Genomic DNA, 14,857 nt, shown 5'->3' with positions numbered 1-14,857 from the left:
TTTTTTGATTAACAGAAAAGTAAAATAGAGTGCCTATCTCATCGTTTTTTGAATTTCTTAAATTTGTTTGGTTAAATTTAAAGTAAACGCACTCTAACCTTTTTTGATTTTTTTTTTAAATTTTTTATTTTAATTAATGGAATACTGAAACAGAATTGGGTGTGCAACTTAATCCGTTCCGTTTCCATGACACGGCTCAAGGTGCTATAAAATAGTTGACGGCGACAGCTGATTTTTGCTGAATTTTGATATTCTGTTTCCATCGGCAGAAAAATGCAGCTGAAGCGTGTCGAATGCTTGTGAGAGTTTGGTTAGTTTTAGGGGGAAAGACCAAAAGCATCCTGGCCAACCGAAAACGTTTGAAGACGAAATTATTCTATTGAAATTTGTGTCAAACACAAACAGAGCTCTCAGAATCATTGGGGGTAACGCGACAAGCAATTTTTAAACGACTCAAAACCGTAGTCTACATCCAGAAATATGAAAATTATGATCCATACAAATTGAAAGCGAGCGATATGATTTCGAATGTCCGAAATGTAGGTTGAACGGCATGAAAAAAAGTTTTTTTTTTGCATTGAATCGTTACCAGGGATGAAAATATATTCACTACGACAATCTAAAACGTAAAACATCGTATGTAAAGCATGCAACAATAATCGATCGATTCGCGGTCGGAATCTTGGCCTCTTTCCATCCATACAAGCCTTGCTACTTTCAACAAGAAACATCGGGCTGTTGTGCTATTAGAAATACAACAATGATCATATCAACTGTCTCTGTTGTCCGGTCTAACAGAAAAAAAATACACTTACGCCTAAATGGCTACTGTGAAATTTCCCATGTAGATAGATACGATAAGCATGTACCATGTACACAATTAAATTCGGATCTGTTACTGCTAAAATGCTAATGAGCCTAAATAAATAAACAAATGGGATAAAGAAAGAGTATGATCCACTATGAGAAGCTAAAACCTGCTCAAACGCTTTTGATCTTTACCCAAACTATCGTTGGTAGAAAATATATCATCTTTGGCAGAAAAAAAACACTTTTTCGTATGCTAAAGCGTCAAATCCACAGATTAAAGCACCTTTTTTAAGCGTGTCACACGCTCTCGCAGAATTTCTTTTCATCTCTTTCTCTTCCCAACGTGTTTGTTTTCACGTAAAAAAAAACGCGTAATATGGAGAGAATCGCGTAAAATAAAATCACGGAAAAAGGAATCCAGCGTACATTATAAAATAAAAATGGATCTCACAAGTATGTACGGAAGAGACCTTTTTTGCTGAGAGTAAAACGGTGAGCGTAAACATACAGCTTTCATACATCGTTCGAAAATCAACAATCATAAGTGTTATGTGCTAGAAGCTAAATCTACATTTGAATCACATTCTTTGTAGAGTCCAAACATGACTGTCACGATAGTGTCTTATTACTTGGTGTTTCCTAATAGATGAATATAAGAACTTTCAATGGGCATTACTCACATAATCACTATTTTCTGTACACTGCACTGCGATGAACAAAGAGAAGCAATTGTGTTTTTTAATGTTATAGCTACCTACATTTCTGCATTTGAATCTTCAAGTAGGTTATGAAACAATCAGATCAGTAGTAAAATTTAAATAATATTGGTTGTTAGCATTATAACTCCTCGGATTCGATTTCGAATTATTACACATACTCAGCATTTACTCATACCATTGGTGTAAGTTACTCCACCATCTTTATGCGATTGATCGTGGTATCGGTAAATCATGTTGCTAAAATTACTAACATTGCGAATTGCCTTTACAAATTAAATTAATTGAAAAAACGAAAACACGGACCTGCTGTTCGTATCATATCCCAGAGTATACAGGAAAAAAGTACTATTCTAGACTCACAACAAATCCAGAGCACCTTCTCCAGACATTTCACTAAATTTCTTCCAAGCCTTTTTAATTTCATCCGATAACATCTGAAACTACCGACGGAGACGTAATACTAACGCCACAGACAGAGCAACCTGGTGATTACGTCTAGCTATGCGAACAAATGTTCATTGAAACGATTGATTGTCCACATAAATAGACGTAAGCGTTTCCAAATGGAAAAATATGTTTTAATCCGCAAAATCTCCTAGGCCCCCTTTTTGCCGATAATATCCTTCAACTGGACAGATTATTTCATTGGAAATTTGCAAGGTTACGCTTGTAGGCAAAGAAACAACAACATTGCGTTTTCCCAACACTAATGGTGTTGGTGATTACGTCTCTTATGCAAACATGGGCAGTATGGGTGGATAGCCTTTAAGCTCATTGAATGCAATGAATAAGGATGTCAAAGGATGTGCTGAATATGTATTTTAGGTGTACAGGCAATAATTGATCCGTTTAAAGCGAGCTATTCCCGAAAAAGAGATTGTCTTCGCTCGTTATAAGCAAAGCTTAAAAACAACAGCGCGCCTCCATACCAACCGAATGCGCTTGTGTGAAGAAAATTAAAAAACTGATCTGTGTCTCGGAGCGTGCTCATTCGCCAGAGCGCATGTGTATACAAGGAGTGAAAGCTCAACTGAGTACAAAAAACCTGTTACACATCAGCACCGCGTTTGATTTTGAAGACTTCCTCCAGATATTTCCGCAGGATTATGATTTAGGAATCTGCCGTCATTATCTCGTCGATTTTCACGAGGCTTTCGACTATACCAGATGAAAAACACCCCCAGACCATCACGTTTCCTTCTCCATGCTTTACCGTGTCTTCGATGTGGTGCTTCTGATGCTTTCTACCTGATCTGCACCAAACACGATCTCACCGCATTCGGGTCAATACCTCGAATTATGTATTCTTCTGTCCAGTTTTACATTTTCCAGAACTCCTATCAGCATAGTGGTATAGCATAATCCTTGAGCCAGTCTACATGATCATTCTCGAATTAATCACATTCCCGTAGTGACTGCTGGAATTTCCTGATGAATTGATTCCATAATGTTTCTAATGTCGCTGCTATTTTAATTTCGTTGAGTGAATTTAAATGCTTCATTGTTTCATGTATTTGTTGTGTTTCTTATAAGGTTCCCTAGGCTGAAAGGGGACACTGAAAAACATGTATCAAACCATGATTAGAAAACATACTATACTTTGAATTGTGTGGTACCGCTGAAGTTGAAGACTCCGTGATAAGTGTCACAAGTATCACAATCGCGCCAAACTGCGGCAACAGATATTTTGAGCAAGTTTTCTACAGAAAATCACAATTTTTCATTATTTTTTTTTTGGGTCAGGCCTTCTATGATAAAAAAGGAAATTTATTTTATATAGTTTTTTGAACAACTTTTCTTTTGACGCCAAAAAAACCAAGCTGCAGAGCGTTTGAAAGTAATGTACTTTCTTTTAAAAAATTGTCAAAAAAACGTCAATATGCCATGTTTTGAAAAGTCACAAAAATTATATTTGATGATATTGCGCTCAAATGTGAGATTTAAGAAAGGGAAAATATTACGAAACAGCTGACGCCAATTTCGTTTTTTGCCTGATGGCCAGCGATTCCCCACTGTGCAACGGCCAGTCGAGTTGGCATGAAATTCGTCTATATCTTTTTCGCTTCAGAGCGCGTTTCTCAACCTACAGCTGAACATGTTGACTCGAAGGTAACAGTTGAAGCCTGATAGCCTCCAGTGCATTTGAGGGTGTACTTCGCATTGCTCCTGTTACAGCAACGCATGCCAGTCGTTGGAGTTTGCTTAGCTTTGTTGTAGCTACAGTGTCCTTTGGCTTGGTTTGCTTTGCTCATAAATGAAAACTTTCGGGGAAATTTTGTTGTTTAACCTCTTTGCTACGAGGCGGCGACGAACAGTCCAGCGGGAAACTGATAACTAAAGAGATTCCATGATCTCGCTTACAGATACATTCGGATCCTTCGTGACTTGGTGTCCGTTCTCGCATCAGTTTTGCACTTCCTGTCGCTGTCAGAGCGATCCACTGATCCGAAAGTTTTCAGTTTCAGAACATTTTTTTAAAACTTGCTAATACTGTACTTCCTAGGGACATCCCGGTGCGATTCACCATTTTGGTCATCACAAACAACCAATTTTCGGATAGACAAGGGAATTGCGTTTGAAATCAATGCGTTCTACTTTTTTCAATTGAATCAAATGAGATCGCGTGTACGAATGGAACCAGATCGAACTGTTTGCTTCAAAACATCTCAAAAAGTCAAAACATAACCAATCGAGAGGTCTTCCGATAGGAACTTTGCGAAATCATATCGATTGTACAAGAGGGAACTTTTTAATCATTTTTTTTCAGTGCAAATTGTTTTTTTTTCAAGCAATATTCATAATTTCCAGTATTTCTATGAAAAAAATGCAGTGTGTTTAGTTTAATTTGAACCAAGTAAATGGAAGAAATTAAATAAATTTTAAGGTGGGCACTTCATTTTCCCATCAGTCATAAAGATTCATGAAGATGAAGTCGGCATTCTATTTTTTTGGACATTATGGAACATTGTTTCGACGTATGCAGACCAGTTCAGCTGATGAAATGAATTTTAACGTATTTTTTCGCCAATACTGTATGAATGTTATTAAAAACCTACTCCTATCGCTGATTATTTTATTTTCACCACATTATTTAGATAAAGAAAATTGATGAAGAGTTAAATTACTGCATGATGACACAACAATCCCACCCGGTAAGCGCAACTTTCGAAAATTCCTCCGGCATTCCCATCAACAGAATAGTCGATAATTGCTGTAAATAATTTAGTAATATTTCTAATCTATACAAAAACAACTATGTAAATTATGTACTCACCTATCTGAAGCTAAAGCATTCATCCTGAAACAAAAAAAACAAAAACCAGCTATAAAGATAGATAAAGAGATAATGGAATGCGATAACTAAGTAGTACTACTATCAATTAAACAACGTTTGAATGTACAGATCTTTAGCTGCGATACAAAAAAAAACATTGAAGCAAAGCCAGCCAATACAACAAACTCAGTGTCTTGTGTTGCATCCGTATGATCGATTTTTGATGCTCTTTTCGGATAATCGAACCAACAATATGTTATGCTTGGGCGCACGTCTGTTAATATATATATATATATATATATATATATATATATATATATATATCCGTTAAACGACTCTTCTTGAATGTACTTTTGAACAGTCACTTTTAGTTAGCATTTTTAAATTAATTGTTATTTTTTATTTCAAGCGAAATGTTGGATCGAAATCAAATGTGTTTCAAATGATTGCATTAATAGCGTTAGCGTTAGAAGGCTGCCAGTCTGCATGGGACGGAAATCAAATTTTGATTCTCAACATTTTTTATGCATTCACTCTGTCTTTTCAACGCTCCGCTCAATGGTGAATTTGTGATAGCCAACCGAAGAGAGGAAAAAAACCGGCAAGCTGGATAGCAATTTGTTACCTTAATGTGACCCGCATTTCACGCCCATCCAAACCCAACATGCTTCGCGAAAATGTCCCCGGGCTCATGCCGTTCCAGGTCCGTGTCATTTATCACAATATTTCACACCGTATGTACAAATTTGTTGTTTGAATTCAGTTTCGGACTGTGATGTTGGCGAGTCTGTGACTTTTTGATATATTTTTTGTCTGCTCGCTGAACCGGAACGAAGCACAACAACTCGTTCCGTTTTCTCCGTGCATATTCCCCCTCACCAGACAGGTGTCCGGTTTACTTTTTTTTGGGGAAGAGGGGAATGAATACCATGCCAAAAGAATTGCGTTTGTTTTCGGACGAAATGTGCGAAATTCGTTGATAAATTGATAAATTGCAATGAGCCATTGCCAGAAACATTTACCAAAACTTCCGAGCGATTGACGAGACACTTATTTGAATAATTAGTGAATTTTCGTTTCCGAACTACAAAAAGTTTAAAAAAAAAACATTTGAAACACATTTGCTTACGTTCAGTGCTATTTTCTACAATAAGAACCATCAACGCTGATCAGAACTGTAATTTTTCGGAGCAGATTGGTTCGATGAAATGCTGGCCAAAATTTCGTAATCCAGTTACAGTTCCGAGCAACGGTTGCCATCTCGAGTATTTATCTATTTTTCGTTCGAACATATAATAACACACAAATCGGTGTCCAATTTTCTGCTGATGTAGTTTAAATTAGTGAAATGCGAGAACCCACCGTTGCCTAAAACCCAAAATATTGCAGTTTGCCCGAGGATGGTAATGGTTAGTTGTGCAATATTTTGACGGTTGGAAGTACCTTATATGTAATAAATATATGTTCATCATGCCAATATTGCTTCTCGAAATAACTGAGCGAGATGTCAGACTAGCGAAGACACCAAACTTATAAATCATTTAACAGCTAAAACACTGATTCGCTTATACAATACGACTAATGTTACGGAAAGAATGTGTTACATAATGAGCAAAAATAGTTTATGCGAGTAGTATGTAGGTGAATTTCTAGCCGTTAGTGAATTATTCTCAGTGCTAATAGCTAATGTACAGTTGAGTTCATGATGACGAGCCATTAGATTAATAAGCGCACAAATAGTTATAGTTTTTTGCCCTTAAAATCAATCAATCAAACACCAATAGAGCTTCTAAACCAACCCTTTGGAGAAAAGTCTAGCGTTCGTTCCTTGGCCATTGTATCTAGGCTACCCTAACGTCTCAATCAATTGCCCTGCTCTCAACTAGTATCCATGCCTCCAGCAAATGTGTTTCAGCCAACCGAACCGCCCCCAGTTACGTCCTGTCTTTTTCAGACTTGTTACACTATACATCATTACACGAATTTTAAATGTTCACCCCACTTTAGTATGCCCTGTCTATTGTTTCATTTTCTTTTCCCTAAACTTGTACTTCTACTCGACATTATTTCTAAAAAGCCCATCTCCGCGATTCGTTCATCAGACTCGGATAACTTTCGAACCCAATGTCTCGAATACGACTGACGAACATTTTTGATTGTGTAATCCAGCCATCCGATTGCCACCCAATTGCTGACGTCGCGTTGTTTTTCACGGAAGTGGCATAATTTCCTGTCAACGTGACTACTACTTTCGGAATAAGTTTAAATCTAACCCCTAAATTAAGCACCGCTGCAGACATTTTTGTTTTGCGCTCGCTTCGGAATTAACCTATTCGTTGACATTGTTTCTGCATCTCTGCTGACAAGTTTATGTTCTTTTGCGCCACGTTTTTTGACTTCTACACTATTCTGTATTACATGGTTGAGTTACGAAGAATAGACCTTGATTTGCGCATACGAAAAAAAATATCAATATTATGAATATTTGCTCGCAAGTCTTTCGTTTTGTATCGCTAAATTATCTGCAAACAGTTTTCGGTTCTTAACTATTCCAATAACACTCTTTTTATTGAAACGCTTCAAAACAGTTTTTTCATTTGTTGCCAGATTTTTTACCGATTCACACTGCAACCGTGGTCGATGTTTTTTACTGATACTTCTTACTAAAACGCAATTTTTTATCTCTAAATATTCGTTTGTTTTCGTTTTTTGGCAAGCAACTAAATTTTTTTCATTAGCCATACTTTTGCGAAACCAAAAAAAAAAGCTATACTAAACTGCATTCGAAAGCAAAACTACCATTTTAAAACCTTCTAGTAAACCAAAAAAAAACTTTTACCACATTTGAAAATCAAAGAAGACAAACATCAATTAGCAGATAATGTCTTTAGGTATGTCGCGAATTCATGCGCGGTGCCTGCAAGCGAGCGGAGTCCGAATGCCGTTTTGCTCATCCGCAGGAAAGCGTTACAACACACGAAGACGGTTCCGTCACGGTGTGCATGGATGCCGTGAAGGGTAGATGCGCTCGTGAACCTTGTCGCTACTTCCATCCTCCTTTGCACCTGCAGGCTCAAATAAAAGCAGCGCAGTCACGCGCAACCGCGGTATGGCTATCTTTAATACAAAACCAAAAATGAAAAAAAACATCTTCTCTACTACTATTGTTTTGTTTGTTATTTCTCTTCTTTTCTCTCTCACTCTCTTTCTCATGTTTTTCAGTTTCTCGTCCTTCTACTATAAACTACTACTAAAACGTTCATTCACATAACATTTCGAGTTTCGGTTAATTTCCCTGTTTTTCAATGTTTATTTCCCTGTTTTCGTCGTTCTTTATGATTTCTACGTCACATACACCAAAACTACACATGATTTCGGATCGACAAGTTTTGATTTTCCTGTATCTACTGTTAACAAAAAAAAAACACACGCACCAATCCTACGACTCTCCCCCCGCTCACTCGCAACTTCATCTGATTCCCAGCACAGAGCACTTTTCATTGTATGATTTCCTCATACCATATTAGAAACCATCGGAAGCATCTTAGATTCACCCTCAGAATTCAGTAACAAACAAACAAGTGCCAGAAAAAAAAAGATACGCCCCAACCAATGAGAAAGAAAGCAAGAGTCAAAATGAGAGACATCTACTCGTCAGCATCCGTCTGGTTTTGTGGAACAAACACAGTAACGCTCGCTAACGCCAGGCTTTCACGCGCAAATGTTGCTTCCATTGTTTCAATTCATTTTATGGTCAGCGCGCTTGCGTGAGCTATTGGTTTTGTGTTTCCTGACAGTTGATTACATCCATCCATTCGCTCAAAAATAAACACCGCGATATACGGAGACATGAAAGATGGTCGAAGGTCCTGAGCTGTTTCGCGCAAACTTTTGCTACCCTTTTGCAAACTATTGCTCTTCCACTTCTATGGTCTCTTTCTTTCTTTCTCGTTATCGTTATCGTTGAGCCCCTCTTTTACATAGCCAAATACCTTCCCTTGAGAATAGCATCAAAAAAAAAACAATAATGCATGGAGTTCTGTGAGTTCTATCAATTTTTGATTTCCTCTAAACACATGTGTCACCCACACTCTCACATCTGCCCGTGGTTTCATTTCATCGTCCTCTTGTATTCACAAATATATATATATATATATATATATATATATATATATATATTATAAACTGTTTTGTCGAACTTATTTTAATCGATCTAGGCTCAATATATAGAGTGAGAGCATTACTAGGACTCCATGTAGAAGGGCCAATCAAGAAAACAAATACACTTAGCGCGTAATCGTTCAATAGATAAGTTCATTTAAAAATAGTAGGTTTAGAACCACTAGAAAATGGTTTCGTTCTCTATGTAGTATTATTTCGATAGCAAAAACACAATTATATCGTAACAGGAAAATATGGAATTTGAATCATCAAACCGACAGTCTTATCAATCATCCCATCAGTGGCATCGACTGGGGAGTGCGGAGGAGGCGGACCGCCCCCGGGTGCACGATTTTAGGGGTGCAGACTGAACCGAATTTATATGAAAAAAATTGGATAAGCAAATCTTGCAAAAACTTCACCCGACGCAACTGCATCCCATTATTGGTCAACTGGTCGAAAAACAGGAAGTGGGTTATATCTATGGTATAACCACAAGGGTGACGTAGGACTCTCGTTGATATAGAGATCATTTGTATGAAGTTGAATCTGAATTCATTCTGAATGAATGAATATTTGGAGAACTTCGAAAACGAGAGCGTTACGTTGGAGGCACAAGGTTTTATGCATCCAATATTGGATACGGAAATATCCTAATCTGAAGAATAATCTTCAGAAGCTATCCTGTTGATTGCGATTGATTGAAAAACCACAAAACCAAATGTATTTGGTCACAGTGTTACATGGATAGAAAACATTCAATTAAACTCTTTCACATGAATATATTTTGAAAATTCCCAGAGGAACTGGCAGATTATTTTCAGTAACGATTAGTTATTTCCACATTTTCCTCGATACTGGAAGCCCACCAGTGGTTAATTCCAACTCGATAACCACCTGTTAATAGCACTTGATTGAAACATATTTGGTCACAGTGTTACATGGATAGAAAACATTCAATTAAATTCTTTCACATGAATATATTTTGAAAATTCCCAGAGGAACTGGCAGATTATTTTCAGTAACGATTAGATATTTCCACATTTTCCTCGATACTGGAAGCCCACCAGTGGTTAATGCCAACTCGATAACCACCTGTTAATAGCACTTGATTGAAACATATTTGGTCACAGTGTTACATGGATAGAAAACATTCAATTAAACTCTTTCACATGAATATATTTTGAAAATTCCCAGAGGAACTGGCAGATTAATTTCAGTAACGATTAGTTATTTCCACATTTTCCTCGATACTGGAAGCCCACCAGTGGTTAATACCAACTCGATAACCACCTGTTAATAGCACTTGATTGAAACATATTTGGTCACAGTGTTACATGGATAGAAAACATTCAATTAAACTCTTTCACATGAATATATTTTGAAAATTCCCAAAGGAACTGGCAGATTATTTTCCAGCAATGATTAGATCTTTCCGGAACTTTCTCGATGCTGAATGGCATCCTAACGAAAAGAGTTCTGCGCGTGTATGTGTCGATCCTTCGCCGTCCACCTCCTCCAGCACGTTAGGCAACGATGTTGTCTTGTCGATGTCCTCACGAAAAATGAATGTGTCTCACCACCAGAATATCGCTTAAGTATGCTTTTTGTGTGTGATTGAATCGAGAGAAGGTGTGGTTTACGATGGCAATTTGGAAGGCAAACTAGAGGGGAATGAACTCTCTGAGCTCGGAACTTTCGGCGACTGAGCAATAATCGATTGCGGGCGCATACAATATTGGATACGGAAATATCCTACTGATGTGGAAGAATAATCTTCTGAAGCTATCCTGTTAATTGCGATTGATTGAAAAACCACAAAACCAAATGTATTTGGTCACAGTGTTACATGGATAGAAAACATTCAATTAAACTCTTTCACATGAATATATTTTGAAAATTCCCAAAGGAACTGGCAGATTATTTTCAGTAACGATTAGATATTTCCACATTTTCCTCGATACTGGAAGCCCACCAGTGGTTAATGCCAACTCGATAACCACCTGTTAATAGCACTTGATTGGAACATATTTGGTCACAGTGTAACATGGATAGAAAACATTCAATTAAACTCTTTCACATGAATATATTTTGAATATTCCCAGAGGAACTGGCAGATTATTTTCAGTAACGATTAGTTATTTCCACATTTTCCTCGATACTGGAAGCCCACCATTGGTTAATGCCAACTCGATAACCACCTGTTAATAGCACTTGATTGAAACATATTTGGTCACAGTGTAACATGGATAGAAAACATTCAATTAAACTCTTTCACATGAATATATTTTGAAAATTCCCAAAGGAACTGGCAGATTATTTTCAGTAACGATTAGATATTTCCACATTTTCCTCGATACTGGAAGCCCACCAGTGGTTAATGCCAACTCGATAACCACCTGTTAATAGCACTTGATTGAAACATATTTGGTCACAGTGTTACATGGATAGAAAACATTCAATTAAACTCTTTCACATGAATATATTTTGAAAATTCCCAAAGGAACTGGCAGATTATTTTAAGTAACGATTAGATATTTCCACATTTTCCTCGATACTAGAAGCCCACCAGTGGTTAATGCCAACTCGATAACCACCTGTTAATAGCACTTGATTGAAACATATTTGGTCACAGTGTTACATGGATAGAAAACATTCAATTAAACTCTTTCACATGAATATATTTTGAAAATTCCCAAAGGAACTGGCAGATTATTTTCCAGCAATGATTAGATCTTTCCGGAACTTTCTCGATGCTGAATGGCATCCTAACGGAAAGAGTTCTGCGCGTGTATGTGTCGATCCTTCGCCGTCCACCTCCTCCAGCACGTTGGGCAACGATGTTGTCTTGTCGATGTCCTCACGAAAAATGAATGTGTCTCACCACCAGAATATCGCTTAAGTATGCTTTTTGTGTGTGATTGAACCGAGAGAAGGTGTGGTTTACGATGGCAATTTGGAAGGCAAACTAGAGGGGAATGAACTCTCTGAGCTGGGAACTTTCGGCGACTGAGCAATAATCGATTGCGGGCGCATACAATATTGGATACGGAAATATCCTACTGATGGGGAAGAATAATCTTCTGAAGCTATCCTGTTAATTGCGATTGATTGAAAAGCCACAAAACCAAATGTATTTGGTCACAGTGTTACATGGATACAAAACATTCAATTAAACTCTTTCACATGAATATATTTTGAAAATTCCCAAAGGAACTGGCAGATTATTTTCAGTAACGATTAGATATTTCCACATTTTCCTCGATACTGGAAGCCTACCATTGGTTAATGCCAACTCGATAACCATCTGTTAATAGCACATGATTGAAACATATTTGGTCACAGTGTAACATGGATAGAAAACATTCAATCAAACTCTTTCACATGAATATATTTTGAAAATTCCCAAAGGAACTGGCAGATTATTTTCAGTAACGATTAGATATTTCCACATTTTCCTCGATACTGGAAGCCCACCAGTGGTTAATGCCAACTCGATAACCACCTGTTAATAGCACTTGATTGAAACATATTTGGTCACAGTGTTACATGGATAGAAAACATTCAATTAAACTCTTTCACATGAATATATTTTGAAAATTCCCAAAGGAACTGGCAGATTATTTTAAGTAACGATTAGATATTTCCACATTTTCCTCGATACTGGAAGCCCACCAGTGGTTAATGCCAACTCGATAACAACCTGTTAATTGCACTTGATTGAAACATATTTGGTCACAGTGTAACATGGATAGAAAACATTCAATTAAACTCTTTCACATGAATATATTTTGAAAATTCCCAGAGGAACTGGCAGATTATTCTCAGTAACGATTAGATATTTCCACATTTTCCTCGATACTGGAAGCCCACCAGTGGTTAATGCCAACTCGATAACCACCTGTTAATAGCCGCGCGTGTATGTGTGTGTAGCAATGTCTTCCCAGGGAACCGTTTGTGGCATCACTCTCCTCCTGATAGATTCCCTTCTGGCCTATGGTGCACAAACAGGCTCTTGGTGACACCGTTCATCCGCGCTTTCATGATAAATAAAGAGCTTCACCGCAACAGCGACAACATGCTCCAATCGCTGTTCAATTAGAACTGAGTGGATTTCCGAGCGCCGCTCGCTTATATACCGATTGGTGATTTCAATAGCCTGTTTTGAAAGCAATTTTAAGACTATTGAAACAAGTTTTTGGATCAAAAAGTAACAAGTATATAACGCGTAGACATTTTATCTTTCGAATGAAGTGTTTATCATACCATTTCGTTCAGTTGTTTAGGAGCTATTAACGCTCAAAATCTCGGTCTCCGGCGTAACGCTTTCGTTTTCGAAACTTTGATTTTACACCCCGGTATAGAAATGAAAGACGTAGTCCTACGTCAAAATTGAACAGTGACTATGATCATTGATTTACAGCTTGTCCGGTACTGGGTAATCGATTCCGCGAGACTGATTGTCTGATTCTGCTGTATATACAGGCTCGGGCTTGTAGCAACGCCCACATATTTTATTGTCTCGCTCACCTGATCTTTTGATCTGTGTTAGGTAAACGTATCTTCTCGAATGTATAGAAAAATTGTAAGCTCTGATATCGAATCTGTTCTAACATATTATTTTTGTTTTAAATCATAATTCCCTATACTATAAATTGTTAGGGAGTGTCTAAATCGATTAGTGCAAAAAACATATAGCAGCTCAACGCTCAGTGTCAAGCTCATATTCAAAATACTATGGCTAGTCACCAATAACAACCTTTCCTTATGAGCATATTTTAATTCTTTGCTACACTCATTTTTATACTTTTTTCAAACAAAAGATCGCTTGTTGGCACAGCTGACATGGCTTATAGTTTATTTGGTCGGTTTTATTTATTGTAGTCTGTTGTCCAACGAAAATTCCTTCGTGATTTTTTTACTGTAAGTGTTAACATGTTCTTTTTCTGTAGCACGACTCATAAAAAATGAAACGCCCATAAATTTTCTAAGTAGTTTCCACGAGTGATCATGAACCTTCACTATGTAAATGACTTTTTTACAGTATAGACACGATATAGGATGTAATGGAACTTGCGCAACAAGTAAAGCTAGTACACTGAGAAGCCATCTTTAGATCCGTAACTGACTCTCGAACTCCAGCTCAGCTCTGACACGAGTCAGGGAAAAGAACGTGGAATCCTCGAAGTACCTTGCAGTGACCAAGTCCTCTACCAGTGATCGAGTCCCGGTATGATATGGAAACCATTTCCAGATGTTCTGAAGCTTGTTTGAAGACGAAACTTTGTCGTCAATTCATAGTCCTGAAATTCTGACGAAGAGGCAAACTCTAAAGATGATCATGACCATATTTGGATCCTTAAAATTGGTAGCTATTTTTGTAGTTCACAGAAAAATGGCAACCCAGAATATCTGGCTCTGCAAACGTCAGATATAAGGCAAGCGTGTATCCGATGAGCTACTAAAGAAAAAGTATTGAACCCGTTACGACAACTCGAGCAAATTCAATAGTTTTGCTGCTACTTTCCTGGCGATTTGAGTGAAGCCTATCGTACGCTTCAGCTATGTATTTTTGTGGATGATAGCGAGAAAGTCTTTGCTGCTATAGCATGCCATCAGATCATCGAACAACAAGCAGTTCACTGCGTACTTCTGTCCACGAAATCGAAGTTAGATCCACTAAATCCGATATATATTTCAGGATTCGAATTTAAGGAGACCGTTGTTGGTGTGATATTTACTAAATCGGTCAAGTAATTACACGCTATCTATTACTCGCAGAGTGTCTTGGATCGATTCCAGCACTTTTCTTTCGTGGACACGATCAAACCAGACAATATATCGACATTTTGTTGCCTTCCGGATAACTGCATTTTCATGTCGACAAGTGGCG

At 37.6% G+C, this 14,857-nt stretch overlaps 1 protein-coding gene across 25 annotated transcripts in view; it reads left to right on the top strand.

The window, feature by feature from the left end:
- Positions 1 to 14,857, top strand: part of LOC129764935 (protein muscleblind) — a 799,891-nt gene that overhangs the window by 735,782 nt on the left and 49,252 nt on the right. For 10 of the 25 annotated variants that reach the window (XR_008741293.1, XR_008741294.1, XM_055764585.1 and 7 more), the window contains one exon: positions 7,695 to 7,910. The exons of 14 other annotated variants lie outside the window; for them this stretch is intronic. Coding sequence is in view for 9 of the 11 variants with exons in the window: in XM_055764585.1 (XP_055620560.1) it covers positions 7,695 to 7,910 (216 nt within the window). In the remaining 2 variants the exon portion in view is untranslated. Of the gene's footprint in view, positions 1 to 7,694; positions 7,911 to 8,025; positions 8,923 to 14,857 lie in introns of those variants that run through there. One more of the 25 variants, XM_055764599.1, reaches the window with a different exon arrangement.

This window comes from Toxorhynchites rutilus, chromosome 2, assembly GCF_029784135.1.
Source record: "Toxorhynchites rutilus septentrionalis strain SRP chromosome 2, ASM2978413v1, whole genome shotgun sequence".
NCBI lineage: Eukaryota > Metazoa > Arthropoda > Insecta > Diptera > Culicidae > Toxorhynchites > Toxorhynchites rutilus.
The sequence above is the reverse complement of the archived record's forward strand: the minus strand, read 5'-3'. Positions and strand labels throughout refer to the sequence as shown.